Source organism: Triticum aestivum, chromosome 2B (assembly GCF_018294505.1).
Source record: "Triticum aestivum cultivar Chinese Spring chromosome 2B, IWGSC CS RefSeq v2.1, whole genome shotgun sequence".
Lineage (NCBI taxonomy): Eukaryota > Viridiplantae > Streptophyta > Magnoliopsida > Poales > Poaceae > Triticum > Triticum aestivum.
Window position 1 is genome coordinate 27727524 of NC_057798.1, and position 16644 is coordinate 27744167.

A 16644-nucleotide genomic window follows, 5' to 3' on the forward strand; every position below is an offset into this window, starting at 1 on the left:
TCAAGAGCATAATTGGTTTGATGCCAACATTTGGCATTGCCAATACTTGGTAAGCCAACAATTGGCAATGTCAAAAGTTGCCAACAAATGATAACATTTTGTGAGGTTGGCAAGTAAATATGGTAGCCAGTCAAGCACTAGCCAAAATTTGACATTTGCCAGATGTTGGCACGCCAATTTTTGGCATCAAACCAATTATACTCCAATACTGTTTGAAAGAACTAAAGTCAGTACAGTATTTTTAGTCCGTAGCACAGGCTCGGAATCCCGAGCTCTGCGTCGCTGATAAACGTGGACGAATGCATGCCACAGAATGGCTGGTAGCCTGGTACGACAAGTTTCAGTCTGGTATATTTTTCCTTGAAAGACAAATCTGTGGTGGTTGGCAGTTGGCAGTTCTTAAACGGACACTAAATGAATGCCTAACTTACTCTGTAGACTGATTTCAAGCGTGCAAATGATTTTTTTCTTTTGGAATCTCGATCTCCCTATATAATATATGGAGGCCATACCGAACGAGTTCAGGAAGCATAACACTTCGAGGAGTTGAAGTTCTAGTTCAGGTATGCTCGATGAGTCAACTCTTGTATTGTTTCTATGATTCTGAGTTCTTTGAAGTTAGTTAGCGGCATTTTCTTGCGAGTCAATTACACCACAGGTGTCTGAAGTTGGCGAGAAAAGTCAGTTTGATGCTAAAACTTGCGGCGTACATTGAACCGGTGACAAAACTTGGCTTCGATGTGCATCTACGGTGCAAATCACGTTTATATACGCACAGAGTGCTGACGAGGCACGCCAATGTGGCGTGGGACCCAGTTTCAGTGACAGGTAGTTAGAGACAAGGGCGTGTGGTTTGATTTTTGTGGAAAACACCCTGGATTTTTATCATCATGGAAAAGCCACTTGTTTTTTCTTAGACAAATCCCTAAAATGTAGCTACGTCTCTGTGACAGTTGGGGCCTACCCTGCAGAAAACAGTACAAAGAGGAAACCAATATGGCAAAAGTGACAGCGGGCACTCGAACCTGCGACCTCAACTTAAAATGGGGTCCGTGCTAGCCACGCCTCCAAGTCTGCCTTCATACCTCCTGGGATAGACATACTTAATTAGCAATATGTGAGCACGAAAATGGGGCTTAAATGGGCAGCAGCAGCCGCGGACCATTTTTCACATGATATTTTGTTAGTTCATAAATACTAACAATATTCACATTTATTATTTTAAATTTTTTATTTTTCTTTAAATTATGTAAACGTTATTATAAATAATAATATGTCTGGTAAAGATAATACACGAATATTTTCGATGAACGCACTAATATAGCCTATAAATAAATGAATATATTTTGAAATAATATTTTTATAATTTATAAATATTGTTTCAATTCTATGTTTGTTTTAAATAATATGTGAATATTTTTGGGATAAAATGAACATTCTTTTAAATAAGAACAGTTTTTATAGTTACAAACATTTTTTTAAACCAGGCATAACCCGTTTCCATTACTGTGACATAACGTAAATACATCAGTCCAGAAAAAGAGACAGGAGAGGGGAGAGCGGGTTGGAGCATCGTCGGGAAACCCACTGTGAGCACTCGCCATCGAGATTACCCACTGCAGGATGAAAACCTGGCGACACCATATATCAGTTTAACTGGGCACAACAGCCCCCTACATCCACCATAAACGAGATGGGCTGCGGTGAACATTTGTATGAATATTATTATTAATTTAGATATTTTTACAGAATTCTAGGAAAGGAAGAAAAACTAACATCTGCAAATGGGCCGTGGTGACTGCTGCACACTTAAGCCTTATGTGGGCGTTCGTTTATATTCAGTCCATTAAGGATACAAATTTGTCTCAAAAAATTAAGGATACAAATTGTACTTTGACCGAAAGTGATACTTGGTGTGGCGGTCAGCCTGTCCAGCCAGATGGGAACATGTCGTGTGTTCGATACTGTGCGCAGCATTATTTTGCGTCCCAATTTTTGCCCTGACTGGTGGGGCCCAAGTGCCATAGTGACGTTTCATTCGTTTTTTCAAGAAAAAAAAATTGAGTGTCATTTTGTGAGTAAAAAAAATTCCAGGGTGGGTTTCACAAAAAACAGAGGCACACGCCCTTGCATGTGCTTTCCGGTCATTGACACTGGGTCCCACGCCATGTTGGCGTGCCTCGTCATCACTCTACGCGTATACAAACACGATTAGCACCGTCGATGAACGTTCAAGCCAAGTTCTGTCACCGGTTCAATGTACGCCACAAGTTTTAGCACCAAACTGACTTTCCTCGCCAAGTTCAGACACCCATGGTGTAATTGACTCTTTTCTTGCAAAAAAGTTAGCTGCATTAGACATCTCAATTTAAAATTAGTGTGGCATTTGTAGTATAACTGCATCTTGCCAAGTCGACACTAAATTATTGCTTAGATTAGCAGAAATCAGTTTTTCTGTTCACATTGGTTTTGCTCCACTGCGGGTGACCGTGTGCACGCAAATTTATTATTCATATTTTCAAGCATTTTCCTCTTACTTGTTGTATTCTCGCTAGGCTCACATCTACCGCTCACCCTTCCCACACCCTGGGTGATTCCTCGCCCACCCACCACCACCCTGTGTATGTTGTGCAATTTGTTTTGTAACTTTTATTAGTATATAACGTGCCCTGAAATTACTCGAAATCGCTAACCGAAACAAGACATATTCACTTTGACCATAGCCACCCGCACTTGCCTACCCAACATGCTATTTTAGCTATTCTCTCTTCAACCTCCTCTAAGAGCATCTCCAGCCGTTGGCCTCCAGGGGCGCCTAAAATCGCCGCCTGGGGGCGAGCCGACGCAAAAAAGGGCCTGGGGGCGAGTTGGTCCCCAGTCGTCGGTCCCAGGGCCGTCCCCATATGCGCATAATTTTTTTTTAAAAGTTCGGCGAAATTTGGTTAAACACGACTAAACTTCGGCAAGCTTTGGCATATATTGACATGTTCGGCGGCACATAGCAAATATAACTAAAAAAGAAATCGCTGAACGCCGAGTAGTCGTCGTCGTCGCCGCCATCCACGCCGCCGTCGTCGTCGGCGGCCTTCTCCTCCTTGACGGGGCCGTCCCTGGTGGACCCCTGACCGGCGTCGCCAACGCGGACTGGTGGCGACGGCGTGTCGTCGTCGTCGCTGTCCTCGATAACGACGACTCCTCCTTCGTCGCGGCCCCGGCGCTGCTCGAACCGCCGCAGGGCGGCGCACTGGCACTCCATCGCCATCTTGAGGGAGTCCTTGCGCGCCCATTCCAGGGCCGCGTCATCGTTGACCTCCGCGTCGCCGTGCTCCGTCTTCACGGCGGGGAGACCCGGCTCCGTCTTCATCGGCGCGAGCCCCGGCTCCGTCTTTGGCTTGACGAAGCGCGGAGGAGCCGATGAGGAGGCGCGCTGGCCGCCCTCGTTGATGACGATGCCGGCGATGTGGGTGCGCCGGCCGAGGGGCGTCTCCACCGCGGACTCGGCCTTGATGCCGAGCAGCGCCGGAGAGCCAGAGGAGTGGGAAGAAGAGTGCGAGGAGGAAGAAGACGAGGAGCCGAACCTCCTGGGCATCCATTGCCTGACGTGTCGGCGGTGGGCCGGGGCGGCCGCCCTCGCCGGGGGAGGGTACGCCAGCGGCGGATTGTTGCCGCCCTCAAGGTGCATTAGCACGCCCTCGAGCGTGCGGCTGGGGACGCCCCACCACAGGTGGCGCCCCTCGCTGTTCTTCGTGCTGCCCACCACCGACACCCCGTTGGTGGACACCAGCCTCTGCTGTTGACGGCGCTCGAAGTACGCCACCCACGCCGCGTGGTTGTCGGCGGCGTACTGGGGGAGGGCGCGCTGTTCGTCGGTGAGGGAGGCATGCACGATCTCCACCTCGACGGCGAAGTAGGAGGGGCGAGCCACGGCGTCGGGCAACGGGGAATGGGAACTCTCCCGTTGCTGAGCCGCCACCCCGTCGGCCCGGCGCGCATGTCCGGCGGCGTCGAGATGTTGGCCTCGAAAAGGAGCTACAGCTCCTGTTCGCGAAGCGAGCGGCAGCCGAAGCCATTGGCCGCCGCCTCGTCGCCGGGGAAACGCTCGGCCATCGGGCTGTCGGTGGGGGAGGGATCGGAGGCGGCGCACAGGGGAGGAAGAGGGAGGGCTCGACAGCGACACATGGGAGAGGGAAAGCTCAGCGGCTAGGGCTTGGTGTGGCCGGGGGTGAGGGAGGCCACCGGCTTATATAGACGCGCCCGTGTGTACGCGTGCGCAGGAGGGGAGGCGTCGGCGCGCCGCCCAGTGACGCGCCGCCCGTGAGGAATCAATGGCAAGGCTGACCAGCGGCGGCAGCGCGGCAACCTTGGCATTGATTCCCGTAGGAACCGAGGCGATGAGGGCGACGAAGCACCCGTCTCGCTGACTCGGCGGGCCCGTGGTCCTTCCGCGCCAAAAACGATTCGCCCGGCGCGTCGGGTTCGGGTTGGGTCAGCCGGCACTGATTTCGGCCCAAGCCGGTAAAAATCGGGTTCCTGGAGACGCGACTGGGCCGTGTTTTCAGCGCCGACGCGAATAAATCGCTTGGGGAGGCCTTTCTGGGGCTGGAGATGCTCTAACCCAGAATAATTGTACCGCCCCCTTTAGAGATAGACTTTCTTATTCTCTAAGCTAGGTAAACTCCCGAAACATAATAAGCTAAGTCTCCGCCGATTTAGGCAAAGCAGACCTGGAGAAAATAATGGGAGTCAGTGTCCTTTAAATGCCTTGTTTCCTCTTCTTTACGATGGCTTCTTCTTAAATGAAAAAAGATCTCTGCTGCACTTATGCCTTCAAACCTGAAAATAGTGGTTATTACGACACCAGGTGAAATAGCTATTTTTTCTTTTCTTCCTCCCCTCGACCTATTGAAGTTGCGCTCACCCACAACCTAAGCCCTACAGTCCCTTCGCTTACCGCCTAATCTTAATCTATTGCCCTGCCTCCAAGAGAAGAAATGGCATCAACTGATACGATGGCAGCTAGTTCCAGGGAAGCTGCTTCAATGGAAGTTGGATCGCCTAGTTGCTTTTGAGTTTGATTTGAACTAGTTTCCAAGCTTTTTATCATAGATGCCTACCAGTATACTTATATTTTTCAATCTGAGTGTTCCATCGGACTTACTCCATTTGCTTCTAGGGTCCATTGCTTATAGGTATAGATAGAGCTGGAGTCCCCAGTGCTAGAATGAAATGTGAGCATAGATTGATTATCTCACTGCATATACATATAGTAACCGGTTAATAATACAAAGGGTCCCTAATACTAATCTCGACATGAGCGGAGTCCATGCTTTGTGTCACGTCATTCACAACTTAGTGAAATCATTAATTAAGGATCACTTTTTATGAAGGTCACTCCCACCTCCCCAAGTTACGACCAATGGCACACTGCATGTGTGTCACTTGTCGCAACATGAGAGGCAAAGTCGTGCCTCTCACAGAAGCAAATCCGTGCCTCCCGCGCAAGGATAAGAGAAAAAGAAAACACATTTTTTTTCGTTTCTGAGAGGCACGGCTGTGCCTCTCGTGGAAGCAAATCCATGCCTCTCGCGAAAAAAAAACATGTTTTTATTTCGTTTTTGAGAGGCACGACTGTGCCTCTCGCGGAAGCAAATCCGTGCCCTCGCTAAGGGAAAAAAGAAAGCACATTTTTTTCGTTTCCAAGAGGCACGACTGTTCCTCTCACGGAGGCAAAAAAACATGTTTTTTCACACATACAATTTCTTTTGTCCAAAACCTAAGAAAGACCGGGGAAGACCGAAAAGCCAAAAAAGTGGGGAAAAACCATCTAAAAAGCCGAAAACTCATGTGAAAAAAAACTTGGAGGGAGCACCCAGAGCGCGACATGTGCGGCGGCTGAAAGTGCGTCAAGTGGCACACTCTCATCCCACCCCAAATGACCCTTGCGGGGGCTCCCCAAAAAGTACTCCTTCATTAATTGCTCCCACAACTTAGCTGCCACGGCTGCACGCCATGGGCTCAGCCGACGTTTCCCTAGGGCCGAACACCAACATCGTTTGTCACCGGGTTGGGTGCCACACCTCTTGGGCTAGCTACGACCATTGTACACCATGGGGATGGCCAACAACACATCCCTAGGAAGACAACTAATGGCTTGTAAGTGCATATTTTAGTTGTTACTGCTTTCTGAAGTAAGGGTATCAATCCACGAAGAGACGAAGAAATGGTCATTTGCCCTTTGTAGAAGTTCATGGTAATGTGCCCGTAAGTTATTAGTTGATTCCAAATGAAGGCGTAATGGTGATGGAATTAATGGAGAGTGATTAAAAGTAAGTAACTCAACCGTGCAGTGGATAAAGTAAAGAACATAGGAGAACTTAGTAAGCTATAAAATTGAGGCAATATGTTAAATTTAGTGCATTATCATTTTTTACTTGTGGGTATATTTTGGTCTAAGCACATTTCATTTTACCGAGGTTCGTCTTTTATGGAAATTAATATGCCATATGCATAAAATTACTATCAATACAATATGCATAGTAGATATGACACTTGAGAAACTAGCGATTGTCTGAAGTATTGCCATATTGGCAGTCAAATATTAATTAGATAGTTCGCCTTGGTCACTTGTATTCATGTCCTGGGAGAAACAAATTGGTTTCCTACTTATGGTCAACCTTAGAGAAACTCGAGCAGAGTTACCATACGCTCTGGAGCTCCATAATAGTGGCCAGTATGGAGGTTAGCAGAGTCGCCATATGGGTTGCTATTGCCATGCATTATGGAGTGTCCTCCATATCTAGTCTCCCAGCCTTCGTATTTGTTGTCCTGAGGCCAACTTTTGGAGTGCACTACATCCAACAAAACTGTTTAGCGCGTAGGAAACTTCATATCGCCCCCTCCTCACATGGAGCTGGAAGGGGGATTGGGGGGAAAGGATGTCCCATTGATGAGTGGGCCCGTGCTATTTGTGAGCTGCGTTGGGATTTTCCCGAAGAGGGGATGATGCAGTACAGTAGAGATAAGTATTTTCCTCAGTTATGAAATCAAGGTTATCAATCCAGTAGGAGAACCAAGCAACACTATGTAAACAACACCTGCACACAAACAACAAATACTTGCAACCCAACATGTAGAGGGGTTGTCAATCCCTCAACAGTTACGAGCAAGATTAAATTGTATAGTTTTTGATAGATATATCTGACAAAAATACAAAATAAAAAAAAATTTGCAGCAAGGTATTTTTAGGATTTTTATATGATAAAAGATAGACCCGGGGGCCATAGTTTCACTAAAGACTTCTCTCAAGAAAATAGCATATGGTGGGTAGACAAATTACCGTTGAGCAATTGATAGAAAAACAAATAATTATGACGATATCCAAGATAGTGATCATACATATGCATCACGTCCAAGATTAGTAGACTGAAACGATTTTGTATCTACTACTATTACTCCATACATCGACCACTATCCAGCATGCATCTAGTGTATTAAGTTCATGAAAAAACGGAGTAATGGATTAAGCAAGATGACATGATGTAGACAAAATACACTCATGTATGAATAAACCCCATCTTTTTACCCTTAATAGCAACGATACATACGTGTCATGTCCCTTTATGTCGCTGGTATTGAGCACCGCAATATCGAACCCATTACAAAGCACATCTTCCCATGGCAAGATAAATCAATCTAGTTGGCCAAACCAAGCCAATAAATCGGAGAAGAAACACGAAGCTATATTAATCATGCATAAAAGAGTTCAGAGAAAACTCAAATAATATTCATGGATGGATCTGATCATAAACTCACAATTCATCGAATCTCAACAAACACACCACAAAAAGTCATTACATCAAATAGATCTCCAAAAACAACAAGGAGAGCATTGTATTGAGAAACATCGAGAGAGAAGAAGCCATCTAGCTACTAACTATGGACCCATAGCTCTGTGGTAAACTACTCACACATCACCGGAGGGGCAGCAAGGTTGATGAAGAACCCCTTTGTGATCGATCCCCCCCTCCGGCAGAGTGCCAAAAAAGGTTCCCAGATGGGATCTCTCGAGAGCAGAAGCTTGCGACAGCGGAAAAAGTATTTCTTGGACTCCCCTGTTGGTTTCTTGATTTATGGGTATTTATAGAGGCGGAGTTAGGTCAAAGGGAACTCTGTGGGCCCCACAACCCATCAGGGCGCGCCCTGGTTGGTCGTGGGCCCATGCTCCCTCGTTTGTTCTTCTCCCGAAGCTTCTAGTGTCCCTTATGTCCAAAAAATCTCCAAAATGTTTTGTGGCATTTGGACTTCGTTTGGTACTGATATTCTGCGAAACCAAAAACAAGCAAAAAACAACAACTGGCACTGGGCACTAAGTTAATAGGTTAGTCCCAAAAAATAATACAAAGTTGCTTGTAAATGTATATAAAACACCCAAGATTGATACTTTAATAGCATGGAACAATAAAAAATTATAGATATGTCGGGGACGTATCAGTCCCAAATTTTGCAGGCGGAGACATGGCGATCCTGAGTTTGCGCGTCGCCTAGCTAGCCTCCGTATGCATTTTGGTGACCACATATATCGCAGCTCTGCTAGAGTTGCTCTTATACTTTTCCTTCAAAACATATTTTTTTGATTAAAGACACACCCATGAAGTTTATCGAGTAGTAACAAAACATTTAGCTTTGTACTCATGATTTTCATGTTCTTGCAGTACCGACAGAAACTATGGACGATAGCAACATGGACTTGACAATTGACGCCATGTGGTTGTTCCTAGCTATTTTTCTCATCACTGCAATAATCATTAAGGTTGCAAATGCAAGAGTTACCTCCGATCCAGGGTGTACACGATCACCTCCACCTATGCTCAATATAATTGCTCTCCTAAAACTCTTACCTACCTTGTGTACAAAGGGCCCCGAAGTTACAATGACCTATCTATATAACAAGTTTGGTAGTGTGTTCACAATAAGTTTTCTTTGGAAAAGAATAAGCTTCTTGGTTGGGCCAGAGGTCTCTGGTCTTTTCTTTCAAGGTTCGGAGTCCGAGGTTTCCCAAGGTAATACGTTTGAGTTCACTGTGCCCATGTTTGGCCTGGAGAACGGATTTGCCGTAGATTACAGCACCCGAATCCAGGAGATTCACTTCTTCATTGACGCTCTAAGGCCATCGCAGCTGAGGAGCCATGTTGACCCCATGCTTCGTGAAGTGGAGGTAAGGATATATTAGACATCGTGCCTCCTCACATTATTGGATTTCTGAACATAAGTTGAAATTAATCCATGCAGTACTATCAAATAACCAACCTTAGTAGTTATAGCCATTTCTAAATAGATGACTTGTTTTGCTTTGAAATTTTGAATGGGAGCAACTTTGACTCTGATTTCGTTTTTGTTGCAGTCTGTTCTGTCCAATGTCCTGTAGTTTGTTTAATATAACCAACAAAGTCAGTTTGTATGCTAAAAAAATAATAATTAAGGAACCTAATTTGCTACTTCATGTGATTCTATCCATTTCTAAATAGATGATGCTTCTCACTTTGCTAAGTCTCAAGAGAGCAACTTTGAGCCCATATGTTATTGTGAATATGTAAGCAGAACTTGTAAGAATAGGTATGTGGTGTGACTTTTTATGACAAATTCGTCTACAGTCCAATCCAAAAATTCTAATACTTTTTGCAAGTTTAAAAAACTGTTTGTTAGTAAAAAAACAATGAACTTTGATCGCTTTTTTTCTAGTAAACAATCAATGTATTCTGGAAAAAGTGTTTATATTTCTTATAGGTCTACAACTATCATGAAATCTACACAATTTAGAGCACTACATACGTTCCATAGATAAATCCAGTTGATACTTCATATTGAGTAAATAAAATTTACTATTTGTCGAAAAAGTGCTATAGATAAAACTAGTTTAGTCTCCATGTTCATCAAATTTGGTTTATAGAAGGGTACAATACATAAATAAACAAACAGATACAGTACTTTTTTTTCCACTTTGTCCTTATATGTCGGTGTACTTTACACAGAAATTTGGATGCTATCGCAAAATGATATGAAAATAAAACAATAAAAATTATCAGAAAAATCATTTCTTGTAACAAAACAACTATCAAAACAAAGGTGATACAGTATTAATAATTAGATACATTGTTCCTTCCTTAGATGTATTTACTTATTTCCCCTGATATTTGGTAGGGGCAGGGTTTAGAATTTTGGTACCACATATTTTTATAAAATCCAGATTTTACTTCATAATTATTTCATCTAAAGTTACTTTAATTTACTAAAAATTTGAATTAGGTTTGAATATAGTATAAATTTATGTGGCAACAAGTATTTTGGTACCCATGAAATTACCAAAATTTTGGAAACATTGTTGAAACTTTGAAACATGGATACAGACATGTTCCCATATGAAATTATTGTACTTGAAAGAATAATATTAATTTGACAAAAATTGGTTTCCTTCGTAGTAGTGTTACATGTAGTTCATTAGCATGAACACGATTGCACAATACGCTCATTATTCAAGCCTTCCCTAGAACGTTATGGTATTTCACGATATTATATGTGTAGACAAACTCGTGGTGCATGCTAATTTGCTATATATGTTAATTCAACTAGCCGGCGTTGTCATAATGTATGGTATATATTTTCCACAGGACTACTTTGCGAAATGGGGAGAAGAGGGGGTAGTCGATCTGAAAGATGAGCTCAACCAGATACTCATGTTGATCGCAAGTCAATGCTTACTTGGAAATGAGGTTAGAGAAAAGCTATTTGGTGAGATTTACACATTGTTTAGTGGAATCGAAGGGGGGGTGAACTTGGTGAGTTTCATGCTCCCATATTTCCCTGTTCCGGCAAACCACCGACGAGACAAAGCACGAATCAGACTTACAGAGATTGTTTATGATATTATGAGGTCAAGAAAGACATGCGGCCGTGTCGAGCAAGATGTCCTCCAGAAATTGATGGACTCTAGGTATAAAGACGGTCATCGTACAACAGAAGCGGCGGTCGCCGGGATGATCATCGCATTGATATTTGCTGGAAAACACACAAGCTCAATTGTATCCACCTGGACAGGAGCTTGCCTATTGACCCATACAAAGTTTTTAGATGTTGTTGTGGAAGAGCAAAGGGAAATAATGAGAAAATATAAGGACAAGATAGACTATAATGTCTTGTCAAAGATGGAGACATTGCATAGTTCTATCAAAGAGGCAGGACGCATGCATCCAGCGACACTAGGTTTGATTCGCCAAACACAAAAGAATATCACTGTGAGGACAAAAGAAGGAACTGAATATGGCATCCCGAAAGGTGACACCTTAGTAAATCTTGTAATGCTAACCAGTAAGTTATCACACATTTACAAGGACCCTGAAGTGTATGACCCATACCGTTTTCGTCCTGGAAGAGAGGAGGATAAAGTTGGTGGTAAATTCTCATACGCAATATTTGGCGGTGGAAGCCATGTTTGTCCCGGGGAGGCCTATGCTTTCTTGCAAATTAAAATTATATGGAGCCATTTGCTGAGAAATTTTGAACTCAAACTCACTTCTCCTTTTCCCAAGACAGATTGGAGCAAGTTCATGTTAGAGCCTAAAGGGAAAGTGCTGGTAAACTATAAGAGACGTCATCTGGAAAGCAACTGAGATATGCATGCCATATGTCCATCAACATGTATTTGCATGGACGTACCTTTGCATATGTGTGGTAATACATGTTTGGTAGTTGTCTGTGGTTTCTAGGGCATCATAAGGTCACGTTATTTGTAACTTGAGTATTTAATTACTTCTACTTCATTATCCAAACATTTGACTTGTCGGCCCTGCTATGTAAGAGACTATAATAATAAGTGGCATATATATCTTTATGTTTAGCTACACGCTGCACCCAGTTTATTATTCTATTTATGCATGATTTGATGTGATGCAATGACACAATTAGTGTATCTATTACATACTAAAAGCACAATATGGGTCAAAAATAAGAAAACAGGCTAGAAATTCCCACAAAATTTAGAAACATCTAGCCTAATAAGACAAAAAATCACAACCTATATCCTAGATGTACTGTTGTTATACTCAAAGTTAGAACAACTTACCCATCGTTGCCACCATTAAAATCACCTCCGCTTTGACCTAACAAAAGGAAAAAAAGTCCCAGTCCTTACGCTCTCCGGGTACTGTTACTATACTCAGTGTGCAACATCGACGACGGTGGCAAGGAGAAAGACACCAAGATGGCCGCACCATCAAGCTTCCACTGAGGAGACGATATGTTTCAGTCATTCAGCGTGCTCGCCTGCCGCGATACTTCACAGGCACAATCGTTTAGGCCGCGGTGTAGGCGTGAGTGCTCGTTGCTCGACGATCACGAAATCTTCCTGTTGTGTCAGATTATTACCAGTGTGTGTGTGCGCGGTGGTGTAGTGTTCATTGGTAACATCATGCCATCAATTCTCTCTGTTTTTATCGCCTTCGGTTCACATTAGCTGCAGTATACAGTTTGATTTCTTGTTCGAACTGGTATGTCAACCACTAAATGATAACCGGTCATGGGTTGCGCGCTTCTCTTCTGTGCGCTTTCCTGTTCGTATTTCAGGTAATGGAAACATGATTATGAAATGCAGATGGATAGTTCTGCGGTCTTTGAATTTTCAGGCAGTCTGGAGTAGGCATATCCTGAGCATGCTCGCTCTTGGGATTCCATGGCATGCCGGCAAATGTTATCATGCTACAACACAGATAATCTTACCTCAGAAAGAAAAAATAAATACAAACGATGTGTGATGGTTTCCATTTTTCATAACCGCTCTTTCCCTAGCTATTTTTTTCTTATTATTTTTAGCAAAAGAGAGTCCTCCCTCTTTGATGCACAGCTCTCACTTCTCTCTTCTATGGTTTCTTTCAAGAACACACATCATGAAGAAAACACATACACACACACACGCACGCACGCACATACACCAAGGGAGAAGGCCAGCTGCTGCTTTGCCTAGAGGCGCCCCTCGGTGAAAACTAGAGGCTACATATTTTCTCCTGTCCTCACGGCGTCCTCTTTTCTCATTCCATATACAGAGTATAAATACATCAGCTAACACGCCAAGGCAAAACACCCTGGTTCACTTCCTACGCCCACGTCCAGGACGTGGCCAACTACTCTACCAACTAGATGACCCGTTGCGCCAATGGCGCAAAGGCCAAGTGTGAGCTAATTATTGTGAGAGCGTGCATTAACATATTGTTGTTTGAAAAGAATAGCTCATATACTATATGCAGTAAGTACATAAGATTGGAAATGATGCACTAAGTCATGTAGGAAAGGACTCTTGTGATCTGTTTAGATTCGATAGACAATTATGCAGAGGCCTTTGGATGTGCACTTGAAGGCGAAAGCATATATTTCTTTTATCATGGTTCTTTCAAAAGCACACCACACAGTAGTTTAAGTAGCAAATAACCGATAGCTAAATGCACAGGATGGTCTTAGGGGTTTACATATAAGATCCAAAAGGACGATAAACATAGAAGTCTTGATAGGCATCTATACTAATACTAAGTTATATAACAAGAGGATCTTGCAACTTGCTTATATTGGGTAGATGATCAAGCGCACTCCCTTGGAAGTGCATTTGAAGGTGAAAGCATATGCTTACCCTTTGTTCATGCTAGATGACCCGTTGCAACGATGTCGCAAAGGCCGAGAGCAAACCAAGTACTGATAGAGTGAGTGATCATTAGTATGTAGATACCTATTGTAGCGTATGAAATGAGTAGCTACTGCTGGCAGATAGTTGCCTGGTAATAATAGAAAGTGTTCTAAGAAGCTTATGAATGATTATCTACAATGATAGTCATAAATACATTATATAGGCGGTACAAAGTGAAGAACATTAGATAGATCCATCGTGACGTGCTTCGCTGGTATTGAGAATGACCCTCTTGTTGGGGAACGTTGCAGAAAATAAAAAAAATTCTACGCTTTCACCAAGATCAATCTATGAGTTTATCTAGTACCGAGAGAGAGGAGTGCATCTACATACCCTTGTAGATCGCGAGCGGAAGCGTTCAAGAGAACGGGGTTGAGGGAGTCGTACTCTTCGTGATCCAAATCACCGATGATCCTAGTGCTGAACGGACATCACCACTAGTAGAAAACAGGGCATTTGTCCCGGTTCGTAAGGGCCTTTAGTCCCGGTTCATGAACCGGGACTAATGGGTCGTTACTAATACCTCCACCCATTAGTCCCGGTTCAAACACGAACCGGGACCAATGTGCCTCCACGTGGCCCTGTGCGCCGATCCCAGGCAGGGGGGCTTTGGTCCCGGTTGGTGGCTCCAACCGGGACCAAAAGGCATCCACGCATCAGCATTTCAGTGGCTGGGGTTTTTGTTTTTTTTTGAAAGAAGGGGGGGGGGGGTTGGGGGGTTAATTTAGGTGTTTCATATATTGTGTTAGCTAGCTAATTAATAGAGAGAAGTGTCCTCTCTTATGTCCGTGCTTGGTCGACGCTACGTACTATATATACATATGTGATCGAGAGAACCATTGAGTACAGAAGTTCGTCATGCATACCGAGAGAAGTGATCGACCGACCTCTCCTTCTCCGAGAGATTGGCCGAACAACAAGTTTTCGTATATCATGTATCCGACGCTACTGGCCACATACATGTACAATATGTATAAGATCTCTTAATTACAAACCCCTAACAATTGAAATCAATTTGCACATGGTATTCTCCGGCTTTATTGATGACGTGGTCAAGAAAGAATCCCACCAATTCCTCTTGAATTGCTTTCATGCAATCTGGTTCTACGAGTTCATTCCTCATCTGCCACGTCTAATTTGAAGAAGGGGGTTAATTAATACATATATATGAATGAAACTCAACAGAAATGATGGTGTAATAAAATGAAATTGTGAATATTATTGCTTACGCACTTCATATTGTCTTTGAGAGTAGCCCCGCTTGTTTTTCAAAGTCGCGGTGTGGATGAACTCGCACACGTAGTATCCACAGAAATCATTCCCTTCTTCCTGCCACAAGCACTTTACGAGAAATAGAGGTCAATCAAACTGATAATGAAGCATTATAAATGGCATTGATGAAAGTATAGCTATAGAATCAACGGGAGATGCGCGCAACTAGCTAGCCAGTAGTACTTACTTTCGGGTATGTATATCGCAGCTCCTTCGGCAGTCCCGGAGCTTCTGCGGTGAACTGTTTCCAAACCCTGCAAGACAAAGAAAATAATTATTATTACTTGAGATATCAGGAAATGAACAAAAAGTTGCCGATATGGTGCGATAATGATCGATTGAACTTACTTGCTGAGCATTTCAGTCATGTCCGCATAGGTTTTGGGATCTTTCCGTCTCGAGTCTAAGACGGTTACTAGTCCACGCTCAAGCTTAATCTCCAGAAGAATATAGTGGTACCTGCGCACGCATGCATAACTCATCAATTACATTACTATAACCTCGCTCGAGTAATAAGGGAAACCGAATATGCACACGACAGTAACACTCACTTGCCGTTGTAAGGAAAGAGTATGGTATCTTTGTTTTGATTTTTGATCAACGATCGTAGCAAGTTGTCCTCGGCCTCTTTGACGTCCTTTTTAACCAGAAATTCATCTATGATATTTGTGTTAATGAACCCAATATCATAAATTTCTTGTTTTTTGCACTCGACGATCTTCAATCTGCATAATATATTGAGGATAATTAATTATAAATACATGAAATGAAAGAGCCGAGCTATATATAGAGACTTAATGACAGAAATAGTACTTACAGACAGTAGCAAAAGACCATTAGTTTATCGAGGGCCTTTTGATTGAAGAACGCGAAGAACTCATCAAATGGAACAGTCAACAGATCATTTGCAACGAGGTCGTGCTCCTCTTTAATATTCAGATACAAAGCATTCGTACCCCCAGACTCTCTGCAGGTTTCCATGTACCAATTATGGAATCTTCGCATCATTGTTGTCAGAGATTTTTCATCTTTGACGAGAGGCTTCCCGTACTCGTATCTGTGTTCGTCCACCTCCAAGAAATCAGGAAGTTGATCGCCAGGCAGGTAATCTGCAAGATTGCCATAACCGGCCACCGTCCCCGGAGCATTAGACACATTGAGCGGGGGGCACGATTGCTGTGCTTGTTCGCCGAGCTGGGCAATTTTTTTCCCCTTTGCTCGTTCTTTTAACCTTTTAGCACTGACAGTAGTTCCCGACCGCTGGGCTTGGAGATATGTCTGTTCAGTAATGCGCTCACAGTTGGTTCTCGGCGGAGACTTTGGTGGTTTCCTCAGGGCATCGATAGTGCACTTTGCTTTCACCGGATCTACCTTCTCCTCCGGAGGTGGATGTCTCTTTGCTTTCACCCTTCAAAGAACTCCTTCACGTGGGTCCGCACAATCCTATCATTTTCCTCCTCGGTCCTCTTGTACGGTAACTTCTCTAGAGGCTTGAGAGGTGGACTGTATCTGTATTGCCTCCCGCCTCTGGTTGTGCTGCTAGACGCCGGAGCAGATGGAGCGGCTGCGGCGTCTGTCTTCTTTCGCGCTTGCTTACAAGGCGGAGGAGAAGGAGTACGACGCGCCGGAGCAGCCGGGGCGGCGGCGGG

The 16644-nt window shown here is 43.9% G+C and overlaps 1 protein-coding gene across 1 annotated transcript; it reads left to right on the top strand.

Annotated features, from left to right (window-relative positions):
* The first annotated feature begins 536 nt into the window (after window positions 1–536).
* Window positions 537–11822, top strand: LOC123040112 (obtusifoliol 14-alpha demethylase-like). Its single transcript, XM_044463044.1, has 3 exons — window positions 537–563; window positions 8712–9214; window positions 10665–11822. Exons 2-3 carry the CDS (start codon window positions 8726–8728, stop codon window positions 11661–11663), a joined length of 1488 nt encoding a protein of 495 aa, XP_044318979.1. The 5' UTR covers window positions 537–563; window positions 8712–8725; the 3' UTR covers window positions 11664–11822.
* Window positions 11823–16644: the final 4822 nt, after the last annotated feature.